Source organism: Corvus hawaiiensis, chromosome 2 (assembly GCF_020740725.1).
Source record: "Corvus hawaiiensis isolate bCorHaw1 chromosome 2, bCorHaw1.pri.cur, whole genome shotgun sequence".
Taxonomy (NCBI): domain Eukaryota; kingdom Metazoa; phylum Chordata; class Aves; order Passeriformes; family Corvidae; genus Corvus; species Corvus hawaiiensis.
In genome coordinates this window covers 1,819,198-1,839,872 of record NC_063214.1, presented here as the reverse complement: position 1 = coordinate 1,839,872, position 20,675 = coordinate 1,819,198, and the positions used below count along the sequence as shown (strand labels likewise).

The window sequence follows — 20,675 nt, the reverse complement described above, 5'->3', positions numbered from 1 at the left end:
ATTTTACTCCCACATCTACCCATTCCATGAAGTCAGCTATTAATCTAAAAATCAGACAGTTTCTCTAATAACAAATGTTCTAGTTAGTTTTAACAACAATTAAAAAAATAGCCTTAAGCCTAGAAAATTTATCCCTGAGGCTACCAGAGAGAAGGACTCAGATTTTACTTGATATTCCTCCCTGTTGAGGAGCAGATGGTAAGAGAATTAGGGTTCGTTTAAAATAAAAATGGTGTGAAGACAAATACTTTGCTTTTCTACAAAAGCAGTACAGTACAGCTACTCCCAAAACACCCATGAAACAACAACAGGAAGACCAGAAAAAAAAATACAACTGTGGAAAGGAAACCTGGCAGGTTTTCTGCACTGAATCACATCAAAATAAAGTTATTTTTGAAAAATAAATTACTTTTTCCCCCATTTTTTTTCAGGCTTGGAGCACCTGTAACACCCTGGTTTTCCACCACCAGGATCAGTTCCATCAGGACATAATAAGCATTCAACAGCCCATGATTTACTCAGGGACCGCAAAGAGCAATAATTAAGGGCAAAGGCCCAACTGCACCATGTGAGCAAGATATAATGATAAATATAAAAACTTGCTTAAGCATTTAGAGTGTCTCTAAGTGACATTTGTTTTCTGATCACTTCACAGGCTCAGGTCAGCAGAGCTTCAGAGTAAAACAATCAGAGCAAATATCAGCACCAACCTTCACCCAGCTCCGGTATCTCAGCACTGAATTCCTCTGGCTCCAGCCACACATCAACACAAGTTCATTTTTACGTTTGGTCATCAAAGGCAGCACAGAGCCACATTATCTTCCTAAAACAGCTCCCAATCAAAGCCAGACTTGTTTAGGCGAAGACAGAGGCGACACCCCCAGCGCACAGCCCCGTGCTGGGTCACCCAAGGTCGAGCTCCAAGAGGAGTTCTCCACACATTCCCAGAGCCGCCAGCAGAGAGCAGCAGCCACAAGGATCTGGAGAATCCCAGCCAGACTTGCTCAGATGGCCTCGGGTTGCTGTCACCAGCTCGGGTGTCCCTTCCCGAGTAGCTCAGGTTTCTGCAGGGCAACCCTGCAAGGTGATCCTCTCTCTACAGTTCAATATTTGCTTTTGCACCCACCCTCCTATGAAAACATCTCCTACAAAGACAGGCCGGGAGAGCTGGGGTTGTTCAGCCTGGACAAGACTCTGGGGAGATCTCAGAGAGCCTCCCAGTGCCTAAAGGAGCTCCGAGGAGACCTCATTGCAGCCTTGCAGTACTTAAAGGGGGACTGGAAAAAAGGAGAGCACGTTTTACACAGGCAGACAGTGACACAACAAGGGGGGAATGGCTTTAAAGTCACAGAGGGCAGGGATGGATGGGATACTGGGAAGGAATTGTTCCCTGGGAGGGTGGGCAGGCCCTGGCACAGGGTGCCCAGAGCAGCTGTGGCTGCCCCTGGATCCCTGGCAGTGTCCAAGGTCAGGCTGGACAGGGCTTGGAGCAGCCTGGGACAGTGGAAGGTGTCCCTGCCCATTCCAGAGCAGAAGAATGAGATGAGCTTTAAGGTCCCTTCCAACCTAAACCACCCTGTGATTCTGTGATTATAACCCTTCAGGCAAAGACAGCTCTCCCTGTGAGCATGTGGCGAGTCCCTAGCCTGTCACCCTCACATAAATAATTGCCTCTCCCAGTGGAGTGCCTCTCCCATCATCAATCCAAAACCTGCCCTCCCCGGCTCCTGAACCTCTGGGTCGATCCCAGCCCTGAGGGAACTGCACAGGCCACTGACACCGATGATGTAACTCAGTAAAGATCAGCCAAAAAGCCAGGAGAGCAAATTTAACCCTTCCCACCAATATCAGATGCTGCCTATTCCCAGAGCTGGCACCACTCTGGAGGCAGGATTGCTCTGTACCAGGAGTTTATATACCCTGCCATGTGAGGGGTTTTGCGAGAAAGGACAATGTGAGATACAGGGATCTGCATCCTCCCAGCCTGTCTATTCTGCTAAGAGGGAGCTGAAGCCCCAGATTAAGCATGTTTAAGGCAAAGATGCATCCAAGCGGGGCAGCTGCTGGTACAGGAATTAATTGCTTGGATTAATGTTATTTTTTTAAGAAGGCTTTACAGCCAAACTGAAATAACTACAAAAATGCACAATCCTTCTGTTTGTGTTTCTCGCTGCCTCTCTCCAAGTTGTTTTATGGGATACCTCCTTGGCACAATATATTCAGGTGTGCTATGCCTAAAACCTAAAATCCAGGTTTGTATCAAGGGACACAACCAACTCTTGAAGGGAAAGAAACCTTGGGGCACAAAGCAATGATTTCCAAACCTCCTCTCTTTTATAAGCCATGCCCACGTCACTGAGAGCCAGACAGACCCAGCACAGGATTTCTGTGAGCTCTTCCACCTCTCTGTGCCTGGTTTGAGAGTCTCATCCCCCGCAAAAATCAGGCTACTATTCATTTCTTCCTGCTGCAGAGACACAGCAAGTAATTTGTAGAAAATTACCGTGAATGAACTCATTTTGGTTATTTTTGTGCTTACAAATCAGTTGCAAATGCATTCAAACAGAGCCAGGAGCTTTGGGGACCTTCCTTAAAGAAGATTATGAAACTGTGTTAGAGCAGCACAACCTTGCTGCAGCTGGACATCACCACATTGTGTTTTTCCCTTGATTAGCCAGGGCTTAAAAAAGAAACTCATGGCATCATTTGTTGGGGAGGTTAATGAAGAAGCCTGGACAGAAGAACCCAATTTTATTCCAAACTAACTGCAGCCACTGCAAACCTCTGGATGGTCTAGGGGAAAGTGTTGGAACAAGGTTTTTATGGTCCCTTTCAGCCCAAACCATTCTGGGAATCTGAGATTATGCACTAAAGGATCTGATCTTTTGTTTCATCAACAAGATTTAAGGGTATTTTCTTGTCCTTTTGGAAATATGGCCATCCTTTTGATTTATTTTTTATTAATTTTTCCTCTTTATCTCTCCTTTCCCGTATTAATCTCCTTGTGAGCTACAAACTGGACAGAAAAACCCCACAAGTCAGGGTTAAAGTGATACCTAAGAAATGGAATTTTCTTTTTGTGTAAAACGATGCCCTTTGGAAGTTCCCTGTGTGGGGCTTAGTGTGGGATCTGCCACTCCACTGGATTTCTGCATTAGTGTCCCATCATGCCAGGTGAGTAACGCGCCAAGGCAGTGACAGTTCTGTTCAAAACATACAATAAAACATACCTTTAATCCCCCTATTTTAGAGAGCATCCATAACTAACCCTGCCCATGGCAGGGGCTTGGAACTCAATGGCCTTAAGGTCCCTTCCCACCCAAACCATTCTGGGATTCTGAGGCCTAACTTTTCAGGAAATTGCTCACCCGGACTGAAAGGAAGTGAAAAAGCACAAAACAAACAGGAAAAACAACCTGCCACGGACAAGAGGATAAACTCATAAGCAAAAGGCATTAGGGATTTAATAACTAGATACAGGAGATGAGACCTCATTATTGTACTGCCCACACAAGAAAACTGAAGCTTGATTTAACAAAAGCTGACCTGACCTGACACAGATTTATTTCCCAGACAAGCCTTTCTCCTGCTCTGGCAGAAGATGTTTATTGTGAGTGTTTGCTGCTATCAATCAGGCCAGCAGCCAGGTTAACTGCCCTTATTTTTAATATGTAAAGAACGTGTGCAGCAAAGCAAATGCTTCTTGATTTCACCTGCACAAGCAGCACAAACCAAAGCTCTTCAGAGTCACAAAAAGAAAAAAAGGCCCCCTCAAAGATGGTGGCAATGTTTTGGTACCTAAGAGAAGATGAAAGGAAGGATTCCACAATTCTACGAAAAGCAGCAGCCAAAATAATGCAATGGCACAAACCAGCCTGAGCAAGGCAAGAATTGCCCTTTTGTTTGTATCTAAAGCATCTGGGGTGTCACTTGACTCTGGGTTCAAGCTCTGCTTTACTTCCATGGTAATCCTAGGCAGGAGTGCCTCCAAGTTGTATTTGTTGTATCCATTCCCTGGAGAGCAGCCTGGAGACTGCCAGATCCAGCAGCACCCTTCGCACGGGCAGAGGAGCCAGAGCACAGGGTTCTGGTCACTACTCACCATCGGTGCCCCACGGTGCCCTAGGATGGCTGGCTTGGGTCCCAGAGCCTTCTTCTCCATGATGCAGGGGGAGGAGATGGTGAGGGGGACGAGGTAAAGTGCAACTACAACCGCCAGGTATGCAGTGAACATCAGCATCTGGGAAGCTGGGATGGAGAGAGAGACAAAGAGCTGGTGAAACTGCTGGCCCTGACCTCCTTGTGCCACAGGAGCACATTCTAGAATGCCTCTGTCTTCCTCCGGAGGGGAGGACTGATCTACTGTCAGTGCCTCTAATGTAAGAGCAGAGCTCTGTGTTTAGGGGAAAACATCTTCTGTTTAATAAAAATCAAGCCCTGAAGGAGGTTTTCACTTCATTTTGTATTTGGGAAACAGTAAGTTAAGTGAATTACTTAAACCCCAGAAGTGCCACCCAAAACACTGTTGGCTTTTCCACTCTTTGAGTGGGACAGCACCAAATTTTTCCCTGCCTGACAACAGAAATAACTCATCAGTCACTCATAGCTAAAAATAAGCCACGGCACCACACCAGTGCAATTAAAGCTTATATTGGTGGTTTACCACCACCACCCACTTCAGCCAGGGCAAGGCCGCTTCAGCTGCTTCTGCCTTGAGATTTGTGCCAGAAAAATGTAGTAATGCTTTACTGATCAAGTTGGAGACCTTTAAATAAATCCCTGGGCTGTGATGGTGCTGCAGTGCTTGGGGCCAGAGGAGCCCCCACACTGCCTCCCACACCACCCATCAGCCACCCAATTCCATTTATCAGCGACTTCCCACAAAGTCCAGGCTCTCTGGGAATCTTTGGGAGGTGCCGACAGAGCAACAGAATCACCCCTTGTACCCCACAGACATGTGTTCCTTATAAAAAACAACAGGCACCTTTGAACTCCTAAGATATCTGGAGCCACTAGAAACCACAGATGTTACAGCAAAAGACTTGATGTTTAAATTTTTAAATTATTATTTATTATGCAAACTCATTAAGGCTTTGCAACTTAAGGGATAACAGCCAAAAAAAAACCCCCAAACCCCTTAAAACAAATATTTGCAATGGATGCAAGATAGAGAAGGTGGGGTGTTTTTTAAGGGAAGGACAGAACAGCCCAGCTCCGCTCCTGGCCACAACTGATCTGGTTTCCCTCATAAATAGGCTACTTTTTGCTTCCAGCACCTAATAGGCTCATTCATACATGTTCCCACAAGCCAGAAAGTAACTCTAGGAACTCTGCCAGGGCTTTTTCCTCCTCTCTGGCAGAGATGTCAATCACTCACGGAGCACTCAAGGAACTCAATGGTACCTTGCTAAGGGAACTCACGCCGTGTCCTGCACCTTAAAGGCGTCACACCAGCACCCAAACCTCCAGGCAGACACAGAATGTGATCCTGACCCAGTTCCTGCTCACCCCAGGAGCACCACACACCAACCATGCTCTGAAAATTCAGTCTAATCAGAACAAAAAGCCCCAAAAAATTTGCTCAGAAAAAAAGCTGAAATGCCACAAAGAAATGGCAAGAATAGGCTTGCACCAAGGCCGGCAGCTGCACCTCATTTTTCCAAAAGATTGAAATCCCATTTTCCACTAAAAGTGACTGTAGTTCACATTCTCACAGATGTTTTGGTTTTTTTCTTCTTTTTTTAACACCACCATGTCTGCACCAAAAAGTCTGTAAACTATTCCAGGTAAGATGCCTTCCACGAGTAAAACGAGTCTGACATACTCTTAAGATCAAGTGATACCAATGTTTTTCCTTAAAAACAAACAAAACAATCCAGGAACAGAAAGAGAGAAGGAAAACAGCTCCCTGGCTTATTCAAAAGAAAATAAAAAGGTAAAAAGTAAAGGAGAAACAGGGGGAAAAAAAACAGAATCAAGGGGGGAAAGAGAGAAGCAAGAGGAGCAGCCACTCCCCACCCTGCAGGGACACAGGAGGTACTCACTGGCTTTCTCCGTCCGTGCAAACTGCCCCGCCACCAACCACGACAGTGCTGTGACAGCTGCCAGGGCTCCTATATGCAAGAAAGGGGCTGTGGCCTGCAGGGCACAAGAACAGGAGAGGAAAATGTGATTAAAAACACCCCAGCACCTTGAAAATGCATTGACTTCACAGGTTCTGTTTCCAGGTGGATTCTGCAGCGTTCCTCCATCAGCCTCCTGCAGCTGTTTTGGCCATTGTTTCTTCCAAATCCTGCCATTGCCTCTGGCATTCTGGCTGCTCTGAAGGGAAAGGAGGAAAGCTCTAACCCCCTTTTAGGGGAATTTCCCCCTCAACAACAGAGATACTTGGAATAAGGGCTGCTGGAGTGAGTCCAGAGGAGGCCGCGGAGCTGCTCCAAGGGTTGGAGTCCCTCTGCTCTGGAGCCGAGCTGGGGGTGTTCACCTGGAGAAGGCTCCAGGGACAACTTATTGTGGCCTTTTAGCACTTGAAGGGGGTCTGTAAGAGAAATGTGGACAGACTTTATTAGGGCCAGCTGCAGTAGGACACGGGGAAATGGTTTTAAACTGAGATAGTGCAGATTCACACCACATATGAGCGGAAAAAAAAATTATGATGAGGGTGGTAAAACACTGGCACAGGGTGCCCAGAGCAGCTGTGGCTGCCCCTGGATCCCTGGCAGTGTCCAAGGTCAGGCTGGACAGGGCTTGGAGCAGCCTGGGATAGTGGAAGGTGTCCCTGCTCATGGCAGGGGATGGGAATTAGATGAGCTCTAAGGTCCCTTCCAACCCAAACTCTTCTGGAATTCTCTGAACACACCGGTCTGTTAATCACCAGGGTGCATCACCATGACACAAAGCTAGAGATGTATCATCTGAGTCGTGCTTCTGCTCTCCAATTCCCTGCCTAAATCTTAAAAAAAAACCCCAGTAAAATAAAGCACTTCTGAGAAATGTTAGTCATTCATGTGAATGCCACTTCCACCCCCTGTATTTGCATAGATTTGCACACTCCCAAATATATGTCAGTGATCACGTCTTAAGGAAGATGGGCAAAATATTTTGGGACTTTTTTTTTTGAGGAAGAGGGCAAAAAGGAACAGAGAGCAGATCTAAAAGAAATTAAGTTTGTAAGTATTTTCCTCTGACACTTCTACAGCCCTGCAGGATACCACAAGTCTTTCTTAAAACAATTTTCTCATTGCCAAGATTTCAATTTGGGGAGTGCCGACCATCAAGACAGAGTTTCATCTTACAGAAATTCATAAAACACTCACGGCATTCAGCTGCTCTGGCCCCTTTTCCCTCCCAGGGAAACATCCTTGCAGACAACTTACCTGCAATGAAATAAATACCATCTCCCACTCATCGTCCCAAAGCTGTGCTATCGATGACATGGTCACCACAGTAGTTATCAAGGTTGTCACCAGGCCAATCTGCAACAAATCAGAGAGTATTTGCAGGCTGGAGACTGTGGTTATTATATAAATTGTATAGGTTGGGAAATGGAGAGAGAAAACCTTTGCATGTAATAAAAGGCCTGAAAAAAGCAGCACGAGGACCCACGGGGAAGGAGGTTGGGCTCATGTGCTGTCACGTTGTGACCTGTTATACCAGGGCCTGAGAAAGGACTTTGGATGGGACAGTGGTGGCATGGAGAGGACAGACCAAGACCCAGCCCATCAGGACCTCCCCCAGCTGCCCTTTCACATGGAAGCACTCAGAGGTCTGAGCAAAGCAGGCAAAATGAAAACGTGACCTCCAAGGGGAAGGTAAAAAGTTCAAACCATCCAAAAGTGCCACGGAAATAACTCCAGCTGCAAAGACTGAGAATCTGGGCTGTCTGTCTAAAAATAATTCCCACTCTCTGCTCTGTCTGGTATCCAGCCCCTGCTGTTCTGCCAGAGCCAAAGGATGCTGCTGCAGATCCAAAATCTGTGGGGGAGACTTGGCAGAAACTGATCCCCAGGAAGGAACTGATCGTCTTGGTTGCACAGGGCACCTCTAGGCCACTTTCAGGTTTAATATCTCAGACCAGCAAATAAAACCCCGCATTCCCAACATTTACAGAAATCACTTTGGTACATATAAACAGGATTCCTCTTTCTGCAGCCCTAATTGCCCTTGGTGTGGCCGTCCTTTGCGGCACAGAGGTGTCAGGACACAAATCTCCACTCCTCCCTTTCCTCCTCCCATCAACTCCAATTTATTGCTTCTACCCCTCCCCTCACACCCATCTTCGACTTGGCTTACAACCCTCAGCTCTTTGCACAGAATTGCAGGAGAAAATTGGACAGAGTTGTGTGGTTTGCACATAACAGCCTTTCCCCCACACTTTATATTTGAAGTTAATTCAGTAGAGTTCAGAGAAAAATATTAACTTATTCCAGTCGTGTATCTCAACCTCCTTAGGAAGCTGAGGGAGGTGTTGGGGAAGGGAAGAGACAGAGCAACACATCTGAGCTGTGATGAAAAGGGGGCTTCTTAGGAAGAAGGGGAGGAAATGTGGGGGGCCCACAGGGTAGAACTGATCTCCACCAACACACCCCTCTTCTGGACTTACTCATCTAAGCCCACCAGGGTGCCTGAGAAATACCATTTTCCCTGATGAAGAAACATATGTCAGGCTCAAGAACTGATAAAGTATTTGCAGCAGCAGTCAGAGAGTCCCTGCCCCCTCTCTCTGATTGCATCCTCCTCCTCCCCTGAGGAAGCATAACTTCTACCATCTCTAAGGGAAAGAAATAAAGAAAAAGGAAGGGTGGGGAGGTCTCTGCTCTCCCTGTCCTGGGAGGTGTTTAGGCTGTGATCCTGCAATACCTCATCACGGGCAGAATTCCAGGAGGGGCCGTGTATTGGCAGATTCAGGTCTGGTCCCTTCATTTCCAATTAGCAGATTGCTTGCTACAGTGGGATCCTGCCAACCCATTTTCTCTCCCTCCATACCCTTCCTCTCCCCTTCTGTGCTCCAAAGATCTTCTCTGGTGTTTCACAGCAGTGTTTTTCAAGCTGCTTTACACACAAATCTCCTTGGGCCCTGCAAACCTCACCCTGCACGCTGCACACCCCCAGTTTTAACAGCTACATCTTCTCCCAAGGCTTTTCCAGCTGGTCCCCTCCAAGCACACTCTGAAGAGCTTCACGTCTGCTCAGCCCCTCTCCAGGGCTGGGTTCAGCACAGAAAAGAGCCCCAGAGAGGTTCATGGAGCACCTGAGCTGGGACTGAACCAGGCTGCTCTAACCACTGGTGTTTCTCCATCTCCATGGGTGGCCTCTCTATCAGCAAGGGCCAAAAGCATTTCACCAAATTCTTTGTCCCCAGGCCTTGATGGCCTCTCCTGAGCAGTCTGCTCATCCACCACAGTCATTTTATGCTCTTCCCAAAGGCACAGTGACAGCAAGTGCCACCCCCCGCCTGCTCCTCAGGCTCCCGCATTCCCGAGATCCTGCTCCCCTTGAAGCTGAGATTTACCTTGTGCAGCCAGTGCAGGTTCATCTGCTGTCCCACAGCTATGTGACACAGTGCCAGGATCTGGGAGGGAGAAACCAGCAGTCAGACAGAGGCACATCACCACCCTGAAGCGCTTGAGCACACAGGGACACGTCACCCACACGAGGGGACAGCCACACAAGCCAGGGCAGCCAGCAAGAAGGGAGGCAGGATGGGCCAGCGGATCCTCTCCAAAGCCAAGGATGTGAAGGAAAAGGCTTTGCAGGGAGCTCAGAGTCTGGCCCAGGGGTGCACAGCCCCTGGGGCTGCAGGAAGCAGTGGCCACCTGAATGGACACCACCCTGAAGGTCCCAACCCCCTGGGATGAAGGGCAACAAGTGCCCCTTGTGCCTGGAAGTAGAAACTGGGCCATACCATGGGAAACAAGAGCTGTATTCCTCCTCTGAAGGTATCTGTCTTTTGATCATCTGAGGCCTAAGAGTGTCTATTTTTCACTTTCAATTTTATGCAAATTAAGGCTAAGAAAAAGAGAATAAGAAAGAGAGAAAGAGAACGAGAAAAAAGAGAAAGAGTAAAGAGAGAGAGAGAGAGAAATCACTTCTGAGGGAAGATTGCTCAACTTGCAGATGGCCTGAGAAGCTCGTGGCCTTTTTAAAGCCAACACACAAACCTCTGAGAAAGGGGATTTCATTCTACTCACCAGTAACATTGTAATGTAGGTAAAGCCAGCAGCAGTTGTTACAAGGATTGGAATGGACCAGTCACTCCAATATCCCATTCGGTTATATAAAAACCTGGAAGAGAAGTGGGAAGGATAGATTAAGAAGGGATTCAACACCAGAACAGCTTCACTAGGATTAGACAAGACTTTAGAAAATAGATCTGTCAAGAAAAGAGATAGGCAGCAAAAAGCACAAGTGACAACCCAGTGCTTTAATCCCTTATGGAAATTACCTGGATAGAGAGAGGCAGAGAAACCTCAGAACCCTCCTTGCAGCTTCTGAGAGTTCAAACCTGACCTGGATTAAAGTTTTTCCAATGGATTTTTAGGGAAAAAAAAAAAACCCAACAGCATCCCTAACTTGGATTAGGGTTGATGTTACCTCCATGCAAACCCTTTGGCACAACAAGGACAGGGTGGTTCTGGGGGGAATCAGCTCATGCAGTGAACTGGCTGGGTTCTTTTGTTGCCTGCTTTTTGGTTACAACAGACAGAAATGCTGCATTACATACATGCAGGTCAAAGAGCCAACCTCCTCCCCAGCACTCAAATCCAGCATCAGTCATCAGACAGAACATCTGCTCTGTTTGGACAAACTCTGGGGTGATTTTTGGGGCTGTCCTGTGCAGAGCCAGGAGTTGGAATCCATGATATAATCCAGGATATTCTCTGATTCCAATTCTGTCCAGGAGTAAAGCTCCCCTGTGAGACCTGGAAAGCAAATCCTTGGGCTCAACAGGCATGGCCCATGTCCAGGTTTTGCTCAGGAAGTCAAAGAGCACAAAACCAGGGATCTGCAGGCATTCAGACATGCTGTTAGGAAAAAAGAGGGAAGAAAGGAAAGAGGGCTCCTCTGAAGTCTTTGCTGATGCCACCACCCAGAGCTTCCTTAGCTCTCAGTCCATTTAAGTTTTTGCTCTGATGTCCCTTCGGTGCCCCTCTGAGAGCACCAGGCCTTCACTTGATGTGCAAATGAATGTTTTAAAATGCTGTGTCCATGGCAGTTATGAAGCAGGTAAGCTTTCTCCAGAACTGAGGAGGAACACATTTGCTACAAGCCTTGCATTTATGGTCCTGCTCCAGGGGAACACAGCCAGGTTCCCGAATTACAGCATCCCCCACAGCCCACCCGAGCCAGAACTGGTGCAGTACAAACCTTATACAATGCAGATCTAAATTATAATGCAATCAAGTGTAGACACCAAAAAGGGACATGCCAGAAGCAATAAATTTAAAAAAAAAATTTACTTAAGGGACACAAAGCACCTTCACTAACAAGGACCTCACTGATATCCAGCCTCAAGGAAAAAAAAGCTGAAAAGCCTGAAGCAAGACATGCTGGGCCACAATTTTGCCTTGTCCTTCTAAAGCCCATTTCAACCCCAGAATAGTCCCTTTAGTCCTTACAAGTTGAAAAGCCCCAACTGCTGCCCAAGATGCCTGACAGACAGGTAAAAAGACAAAAAATCTCCTCAAGGGTGGCAGAGGGAAAAGGCCCTTAGAGGTCTGGGTTGAAAAATCTCTTCCCAGAGGGTGATGCAGTGCTGGAACAAGTCCCAGAGCGGGGGGAAGTCTTCATCCAGCCCTCAAGCCGACCTGCTGCTGGCAGTCCTCCTCCTTGAGGGGCTGCTTGGACAGACACCTCCAGTCTTTCTTCACCTGGTGGGACAGGCTGAAGGAGTTCAGTGCAGCTGCACATGACATGAGAGAGGAGAGCTCCCAAGGATGAGCTCTGGAGGGTGGGAAGAAGCTCAGCAGCTCCTGACACCAATATCACAGCAATTCCTTCTCCCAGTTCCTCTGGAAGGCCCTGGCAGCAACTCAGTGTGCTGTTTGCCCCAAAGAGCCCTTCCTCTCCTCTGGGGGAGCTCCCAGCTTCCCAGTAAATCAGAGAGGAAGGCAGCAGGAACAAGCAGCAAAGAAACCTCGTCCAAAAGCACGGCCCAGAAGCGACGACCACAGAGGAACAGCAAAGGCGCCGTTTCTAAACACCAGCCCCTCACTGTGCCTCATCGGCAACAGGTTCACAGCCCCACTGGGAACAAAATGATGCTTTCAACTCCCTCACACCCTGTCTGGCCAAAACGGCTCTGTTTTCATGGAGCCCACGCAGCTGGAAGGGAAGAGGGCCAGGCTCAGCCTGCATGGACCCAGTGGACATTACTTCCCCCTTGCCTGGAACTGGCATGGCTGTAATGAAAACCTCACCCCGTGTTCTCCTCCTCCTTTCCAGCCTTTCCACAGCTGTTCCCAGAAACCCTGCTCAACCTCTGGTGCCAGTGCATGGAGCAGGGATCTCACTGGGGTTACAGTACACACACAGCACCAACCCATTTCCAGCACTGAATGGCAGTGCCTGAAATGCTGTTTTCCATCCAGAGAGCCTCTCCAAAACTTGTGCACAAGAGGGAATCCTTTCCCAGTGTTGTGCACAATCCAGATGTGCTTCCAGCACCCTGGGTTGCACGGCAGGGACAGGGCTTTGGGCTGCAGGTGACATCTGGACGTGTTAAATCCCAACTGCCTCTTGCATCCAGAGCAGACCTGCAGATGTCCCCCCTTTCCTGCAGGAATATCTGGGGAGCCAAGCCTTGGCAGCACTGCAGCTCCAGTGCCCATTCACAGCATTCCCAGGGCTTTCCTTCATTTCTACAGGATTGTTTTTAGCCCTTTCACAACTTTGAGCTCAGTGTTGGTCTCGCACTGGGGCGGACTTGGAGCTCTCACATCCTCTCTGAAGGTTTAACTGAAGAAGAGAGAGGTTCCAAAACACCATTTTAGAAAAGGCATTTTTATCATGCTGCTGTTACAAATAATTCAGAGCAATGGTGATGGTTTCACTTGCCACAGTGTGGGTGTGAGCAAAGAGGAAAAACCCATTTCCTCCGGGGAGGAGCCAGCTCACATCACCATGTTGGTAAACACGCTCCCTTCGCACAGCTCCAGCATCTAAAGCAGATGATTTATTTAAGGGATCAGCTCCCCACTGTGTTTTAAAATACACTTTACATCTTATGTTTGACAAGAAGACGATGTCAAAGCAGTTTGGTTAGAACACAGCCCAAGGTGCTGTCAAAATGTTTTAAGATGCTGCGAATAATAAAAGGGAGTATAATTTCCAGCATTGGAGGCAGCTGGCAACACCCTAAATTCCAGCACATCCCACTGCAAAGCTCCTTTTCAGCTCCTTCCAACTTTGTATAATATTTTCCACACCCATGTGCTTCAGGCTGAATTTTTGCCACGGATATGTTGTGGAATAGTTGCAGCCAAATTGCTCAGCCACTTCCAAACCCAGCCGACCATAGAGACAAACAAACAAAAACCCAGCCACGCAGTGGAGATGTGAGGCCACGTTACATCTACACATGGACCAGGCAGAAGCAGCTCTCCTTCAGTCCCACTTCCCACTTCATTTTCCCTTTATCATCATTGCAACTCCATCCAAAGGATCCAGATGAATCCAAAGCTGTGTTGAGCAGGTGCGTGATGGCAACCAGATTTCCTAAGGGAAGCTCTACTCACCAGTTGATTTCATTGTAGTCATTGTGAACTTCCCACCAGAAGTAAAACCAGACCAGGGTGAGGAAGAAGGATGAGGTGAGGATGAGGAACCAGAGGCGCTCCCACTGCGGAGAAAAAGAGAAGTCAGTGTCCATAGGATGCCACTTGATCCCAGCTGTGGAGTAAACAGGCACTTCCAAGGGCAGATTTCACACCTCTGCTCCCTGGGAGATGCAACCCTGCTCCCCAGCTCTGGGCAGAGGGTCATTTATATAGATACATCTTATGGAGGGCTGGAAGAGCATTTCTCCAGCTGTCAGGGAAGAGGGAACACTTCTGGATATGGAGCTGGGGTTTTGTTTGGTGAGGGGTCTTTTGTTGAAATGAATTCTGCATGGAAAATATTCTAATGAATCCTCTCTTCCCACAAGGAGCAAGGAAGGATGAAAACTGGAAAAGAACAGGAGCAACCCTACCACCGTCATTGCCTTCTGGACCCTAAGCACACATTGATCTTCTTGGAAAATGCTCTTTTCTCTGGTGAGCTCTCCTGGATTTTTAATTATGCAAAACACTGTAACCAATATAGCGAATAGAAACACTAAAAAATACTAAATTTTGCGTCCCTTTCCATGCTAAGGGCTGGAGTTATTTACTTAACTGTGTGTTGACTATTTTGCATCACCCTGGATACCAATCCTGTGATACACAGCTCCTCCTTGTATTCTCCACCACAGGAAAAAGAGCCAAAAGAAAGCAATAAAAAGGGTTGGAATTGTTTCATTTTTTGCTATGCCAAAAAATGATGTTTTCTGCTAGAAATTCCAAATTCTTGGCTGTATAACCCAAATCAAGACACCCAATTTTGCCCAGAGAAGCCATGGCTGCCCCTGGATCCCTGGAAGTGTTCCAAAGGTTGGACAGGGTTTGGAGCAACCTGGGATACTGGAAGGTACCCCTGCCCATGGGACTGGATGAGCTTTAAGGTCCCTTCCAATCCAAACCATTCCCCTCCTTCTGGATGCCTTGCAGCCTGCACATTTCCAGGATTCCAAACCTCACTTTCCCCATTGTTTGTTGGGATTCTCTTTCCCCCTCTCCGCTTGGGTCTAACACCTCCTTGCACATATAAGTTAAATATGGGTTATATTCCCATATATATTTGGGGTTCTCCAAGGCAAGTGAGGTTTTATGCCCTTTTTATGCTGAAGACCAACATTGCTAAAAAAATCCCACCCTCCAGCTCTTTAAAGGTCAGTCTGGGCTGAGCTCTGCTGATGTTCGTGCAGTGGATGACACTGATTTGATAAACAAGCCAAGGAAAACATTTCAAAACCTTTGAGCTTTTTTCCCCCATATATATAAACACAATTTCCCCCTTCTTATTTACATGCAAGCAGCAGAGCTTGTGGCAAGCTCTCCAAATGCTATTTTGGGTCTGCCCTTGAGGGTGCCCTTGCCATGCCTTGCTGGTTTTGTGAAAACCCAGGCAAATTCTTCTATCTTAAGGCATCCTTCAGTGAATTCAGGCACAGTTCTGGATGGGCTTTCAGAAAAACACAGAATATTTGATCTTTAAGGTCCACTCCAGCCATTCTCTGATCCAGTGATCAACAGACACAATCAGAAGAGCCCCAAAAGGAAATTAATGATGACAGAGACATTTTACCAAGTTGTAGTTTGCCAGAAAATTTTTGTCAGAAAAAAAATCATAGAATCCTTAATAAGAAATAAATAAATCAATCAGTGTTTCACACACATTCTCCACCCCTTTTGCACATCCCCAGTCCCCACACTATGCCAGGTGGGAGCAAAACCAACTCCAAGTTAAGGGATTTAGGGGGAAAAAAACCCCACAAATTAAAGGAATTTGCCACAGAAAAGCCAATGTTTGATTCATCTGTGACGCTGGCTCACGGATTTTACCCACTCTTGTGCTGGAAGATTGAATCTTGTTTAAAACAGCACTGAAATTCATTATCACAGGGGACAGATTTTCCAATTTAGGGATTAGTTTTGGTCAACTGAAGTCTCTGCCAGTCTCTTTTGCTGCAACTCTCCAAGCCAGACAAAGCATTATTTACTGCAGTGGCACAGCAAAGCAGAGGAGCTCAGGAAGTTTATTTATTCTAAGATCTGTAGGAGATGTTATGAGGTTTAACTATACATGCTCCCACCAACCCCTCCTACGAGGACTTTCTCAATTTAGTCAAACTTCCTCCTATTTCTCACCTATTTCATTCCAGATGACCACACATATGCCAGGAGACACCTCCCAGCATGGTACCACTTGTGAGCTAAAGAAATCCTTTGACCAGGATTTCTAAAAAAAAAATTCCTTTAGAGGAGGTTTTCCTAGAAATTTATCCTCTGCCAAATCCAACCTGCAGAGCCAATGCAGGTTTAGCCTCTGCCCTGCTCAGGTGAGACCCCACCTGCAGAGCTGCCCCAGCCCTGGGGCCAACAGCACAAGGACCTGGAGCTGCTGGAGAGAGTCCAGAGGAGGCCCTGGAGCTGCTCCAGGGCTGGAGCCCCTCTGCTCTGGAGCCAGGCTGGGAGAGCTGGGGGTGCTCACCTGGAGAGGAGAAGGCTCCAGGGAGAGCTCAGAGCTCCTTGCAGGGCCTAAAGGGGCTCCAGGAGAGCTGGAGAGGGACTGGGGACAAGGCATGGAGGGACAGGACACAGGGAATGGCTTCCCACTGGCAGAGGGCAGGGATGGATGGGAGATTGGGAAGGAATTGTTCCCTGGGAGGGTGGGCAGGCCCTGGCACAGGGTGCCCAGAGCAGCTGTGGCTGCCCCTGGATCCCTGGCAGTGTCCAAGGCCAGGCTGGAGGGGGCTGGGAACAGCCTGGGATAGTGGAAGGTGTCCCTGCCATGGCAGGGGGTGGCACTGGATGGGCTTTGAGGTCCCTTCCAACCCAACCCACTCTGCAAATCTATGGATTTGTCTGCCAGACCTGTTCCCTGCTGAATTATGGCTGAATTCCCAGCTTAACACAAGACAGTTCTAGAGAATTCTAGAGAAGCCACACTCATGGTCCATTTGATATCTACTTGATGATTCCTTATCAAGGCTTCAGATCACCAAACTGCCCACTTTCCTCCCATAAAGCAGATCAGCACGGTCTCAGGATTCAGAGCGTGATTTGGACTTAGAACAGAGAAGCAACACTTCAGATCTTAAAAACCAGGACTGCCCAGGGTGAGACTGCATTGCTCTGAAGTGGTGATCACTGCATTTACATGTGCCCCTCTTCCTGAGGTTTAAATATTTTAACAGGATTATTAATCATAGACTTAGAAAGGTTGGAAAAGAACTCTACGATCAACAAGCTTAACCGTATAATATAATTAATATTCTTCATAGTATGTCTTAAGAGTAATATAATTAATATTTATATAGTGATAGAAGTTATAAATAAATTCAATATATTTAGAATTAACATTGACTTAAATTACATAATTAAGCTGGTTCTATCAGAAGTATGTCCCAAACCTTGCCTGGGGCCTGCAGGCAAAACAGAGGGTTCAACATGTGAGACATATTAAATTCCTTATTTACTACCACATATATTCCCCAAGGTTGCTGAAATGCTGCCCCATGAGCTCAGCTGCCCCCTCACTGTTCCTTTGGACCCAGCTGGGAAGCAGGGGCAGTACAGCACTCTTGGCTCAAGGTCTGATCCATGAAAGCCAAGAAAATCCAAGGCCAGAGCCAGATGATCCCCTGACAGTCCGTGGAGTAAACAGAACAGATGGATTTTGCTCCACTGAAGCTGCTGGAGCCACCCCAGTTGACACCAGTCCTGAAATGCCATCCTCCACCTGTGCTGGTTCCTGGAGTCCTTGTCAGCTCATCCCAAGCAGGATTAGCATCCCTGAGATCCACCTACACCTCCCAGCCTCGGGATGAAACAGCAGAACCCTGTCCTAAGCAAACCCACGCCTCCAGCATCCGCCCTGGCACCCAGAACCCACACAGAGCTTGAAAAGGAACTGGAAAGAGAGAAGCCTGCTTTGAACTGGGAATGGGTCTGAGGAAATGCCAGTGCTGGATGGATTAGGGCTCCATTCCCACACAGATGAGCTCACAGGAACCATTCCATCAACGTGGGTGAAGTCCAACGTGTGCACCCACAGGAGCTTTCCTGTGAAGGAACTCAAATGTCACTGCTGGAGCGTGCTGCAGTTCATCCCAGTACAGCTCAGATGGGAACAGATGGATTTTACATTCCCTCCTAGATTCACATCCAAGTGCGAGGATTGCGCCGTGCTCACGTCACCCCCGCTCTGCCCCCAAGCTCTCCCAGAGCAGCTGAAACCACAGCAAAGGGTCCACCTAAAGATGCCACCTAAAGATTTCACCTTAAATACAGGGAGGAGGCTGTGGGTGCTTGGAATTGAGGAGATCCACCTCAGAGCAGATGGATCTTCCTCAATAAAAGGTATTTTCTTTCAAAGACCGAAAACCAGAGAACATCAACAGCTTGGAGCAACCTGGTCTGGTGGAAGGTGTCCTGGCCCACGGGCAGGGGCTGGAACAAGATGATCCCTAAAGTCTCTTCCAATCCAAACGATTCTATGGCTCCTGCCAACTTTAGAAGGAGCCACCACTGATGCTGGGCAGAGGAAACAACCTAAAGTTGTGCAGAAGTTTAAGTCAGATGAGTGCAGCAACTGGGGCATGCCTTTTGTTTTAATAAAAAGGAAAAAAGAGGAAAAAGGGAAAAGGGGGGGGGGGGGGGAATGGAAAAAAAAAAAAAGAGGGGAAAAAACTGGGGAAAAAGAAAGAAAAATGGGGGAAACGGCGGGTAAGGGGGAAGCCAACCCTCTTGTTTCTGGAACTGCCAGTCATCCACCACAAAGAAAGCTCTTATTCAAGTCAAAGCCTCTGGGAATTCATGGCTTTCAGTCCCTGTGGAGGACCCTACCCATCCTCTGTCTCCTGAGCACAGTAAACCTCCTGTTCATTCATTAAAAATAATTAAATAACGAAATAAAAATCAAACTAGAACAGGAAGAAGCTTTTTAACAATGTCTGCCCCCTCCTCTCCCCCCGCTTTTTTTTTAAAATCAGAAAAAATCCAGTTTTGTAAAGCAGAAGCCTTTTATAGAAAAGCTAATATTTTAAAGCAATTTCTTGCTGAAGGGCATCTTGGCTTGAGGATGGAATTTCTGCTGAGAGGAAACTGGAAGGAGACTGAGCCCTCCCAAAAATCTGGCAGCGCACTGGGCAGGCAATGCACGAGCAGATGGAAAACAACAGTACGTGGAGCTGATCACACAAACAAAATCCAGTTTGGGCATCTTCCTCCAGCTCCACACTGTAAATCTCCCTGCTGGAAGTTCTATGTGCAGACAACAATCAGAGATATCCAACACAACCACACCCTCCAACTTGGAAACGCAACAAGGCCTCAAAGGTGTTTTATCTCCCTGCAGTGCACACCATCCTTGTGTCACTAAATATCCACCAGCCCAGGCACCTGCCTTTAGCAAATAAATGAGTCTGTTGAGGGATCAAGGCCATGCAGTCCTGAGCAATCGCTCTCTACCTCAGGAGCAAATCCAAGAGCTGGACTCTGACTGGAGCACCACCATCACTCAAGAGTGTTTTCAGATCATTTTAATTCACTCCTGGATACAAAAAAGAGTTTATTAAGGAGTCTGCACTTCACTGTTTTCTGACATTTTCAAGAATCAGTCTGCTGCAGGCATTTGTCAGTATTAGTTTGGAGAGGAAAGGAGGAGAGCTAACATTTATCCAGAGAATACAAAGGAAAAACTGACGGCAACATTCTTCATTTCGGGATTACCCAATCAGACCTCGTCCAAACAAACAAAAGATTATCTTCAAGCAAGTTCTTAAATCATCTCTGAGGATGAAGGATGACTCCATCTCCAACAGAACCAGAAACTGAGGATCACCAAGAACAAGTGTCAGCCGGAGCATTTTGTCAATGGGAACAACACCCCAATTCCTAAGGAGAAGTTACAAACTTTCATTACAAACTCTCAGTATGTGAATGCGGAGTCCTTAAAGCAGTGGCTTGTTTTCAATTCCCACTCTCCTCTGGATTCTGCTCCAGGGTTTCACCACCACCCTCATGGGGAGAAACTTCCCGACTGTCTGACTGGATGTTCCTTTGATGCAGACTGTTCCCGTTGCCTCTTGCCAAGGGCCATTACGGCTGAAGGTCTCAAGGCCAGCTTGGATAGGGCTTGGTCCAGTGGAAGGTGTCCCTGCCATGACAGGGGGTTGGAATGGGATGATCTTTAAGGTCCCTTCCAACCCCCCAAAAATTATGATTCTGTGACTTTCTCTACAGCTACTCCTTAGCTGCCGAGAGCAGCAAAATCCTCTCTTCCCACCTCCAGCTGCACAACCCCAGCTCTCAGCCCCTCCTTCTCTGCCCCTGGCTCCTGTTCCAAACAGTTTGGTGGCCCCAGTGGGTTCACTTCTGTCTGTTCTAAGCCTGCCTTAGTTATGGGGAGCCCTCAGTGCTCAGATGTCTTCTCTCAAGTGTCCCTGGAGAGGAAAACCCACATCCGGCTGCACTGTCATCGTCACAGCCCAGGATGCAATCAGCCTTCCTTGCCAAAAGCACATCCAGCAGCTCAATCTCATCTTGCAGAGGAACAGAACTAATGGAAAGCACCTTGCACTCCAAGGATTTGAAGCATTTAAGTGAGCAGATCAATATACTTCAGCAGCAAATGTTGGCCTAACAGACCCTGTGCACATCCGGAGCAGAGCCAAGGTGCCTGGGATGAAATTCCCTCACCTTGACAGGCTGCAGAGGGATCAGGCTTTCATCCCTCTCTCGGACTGAAGATTCAGGGACACAAGAGAGCAGGAGGAGTCTGCAGGACTCCACAGTGCATCAGGCAGCTCCCACAGGACTTTGTAACCTGCCCAATGGTTTTGTTTTCTCTTCATCCAGCAACTGCGACCATCT

At 47.5% G+C, this 20,675-nt stretch overlaps 1 protein-coding gene across 3 annotated transcripts in view; it reads right to left on the bottom strand.

The window, feature by feature from the left end:
• GDPD5 (glycerophosphodiester phosphodiesterase domain containing 5) overlaps nt 1–20,675 on the bottom strand; it is a 106,329-nt gene that overhangs the window by 15,992 nt on the left and 69,662 nt on the right. For all 3 annotated transcript variants that reach the window (XM_048293791.1, XM_048293789.1, XM_048293790.1), the window contains exons 3-8: nt 13,737–13,840; nt 10,191–10,284; nt 9,512–9,571; nt 7,377–7,475; nt 6,045–6,138; nt 4,103–4,248 (exon numbers count right to left, since the gene is read on the bottom strand). In XM_048293791.1, coding sequence (XP_048149748.1) covers nt 4,103–4,248; nt 6,045–6,138; nt 7,377–7,475; nt 9,512–9,571; nt 10,191–10,284; nt 13,737–13,840 — 597 coding nt within the window. The remainder of the gene's footprint in view (nt 1–4,102; nt 4,249–6,044; nt 6,139–7,376; nt 7,476–9,511; nt 9,572–10,190; nt 10,285–13,736; nt 13,841–20,675) is intronic.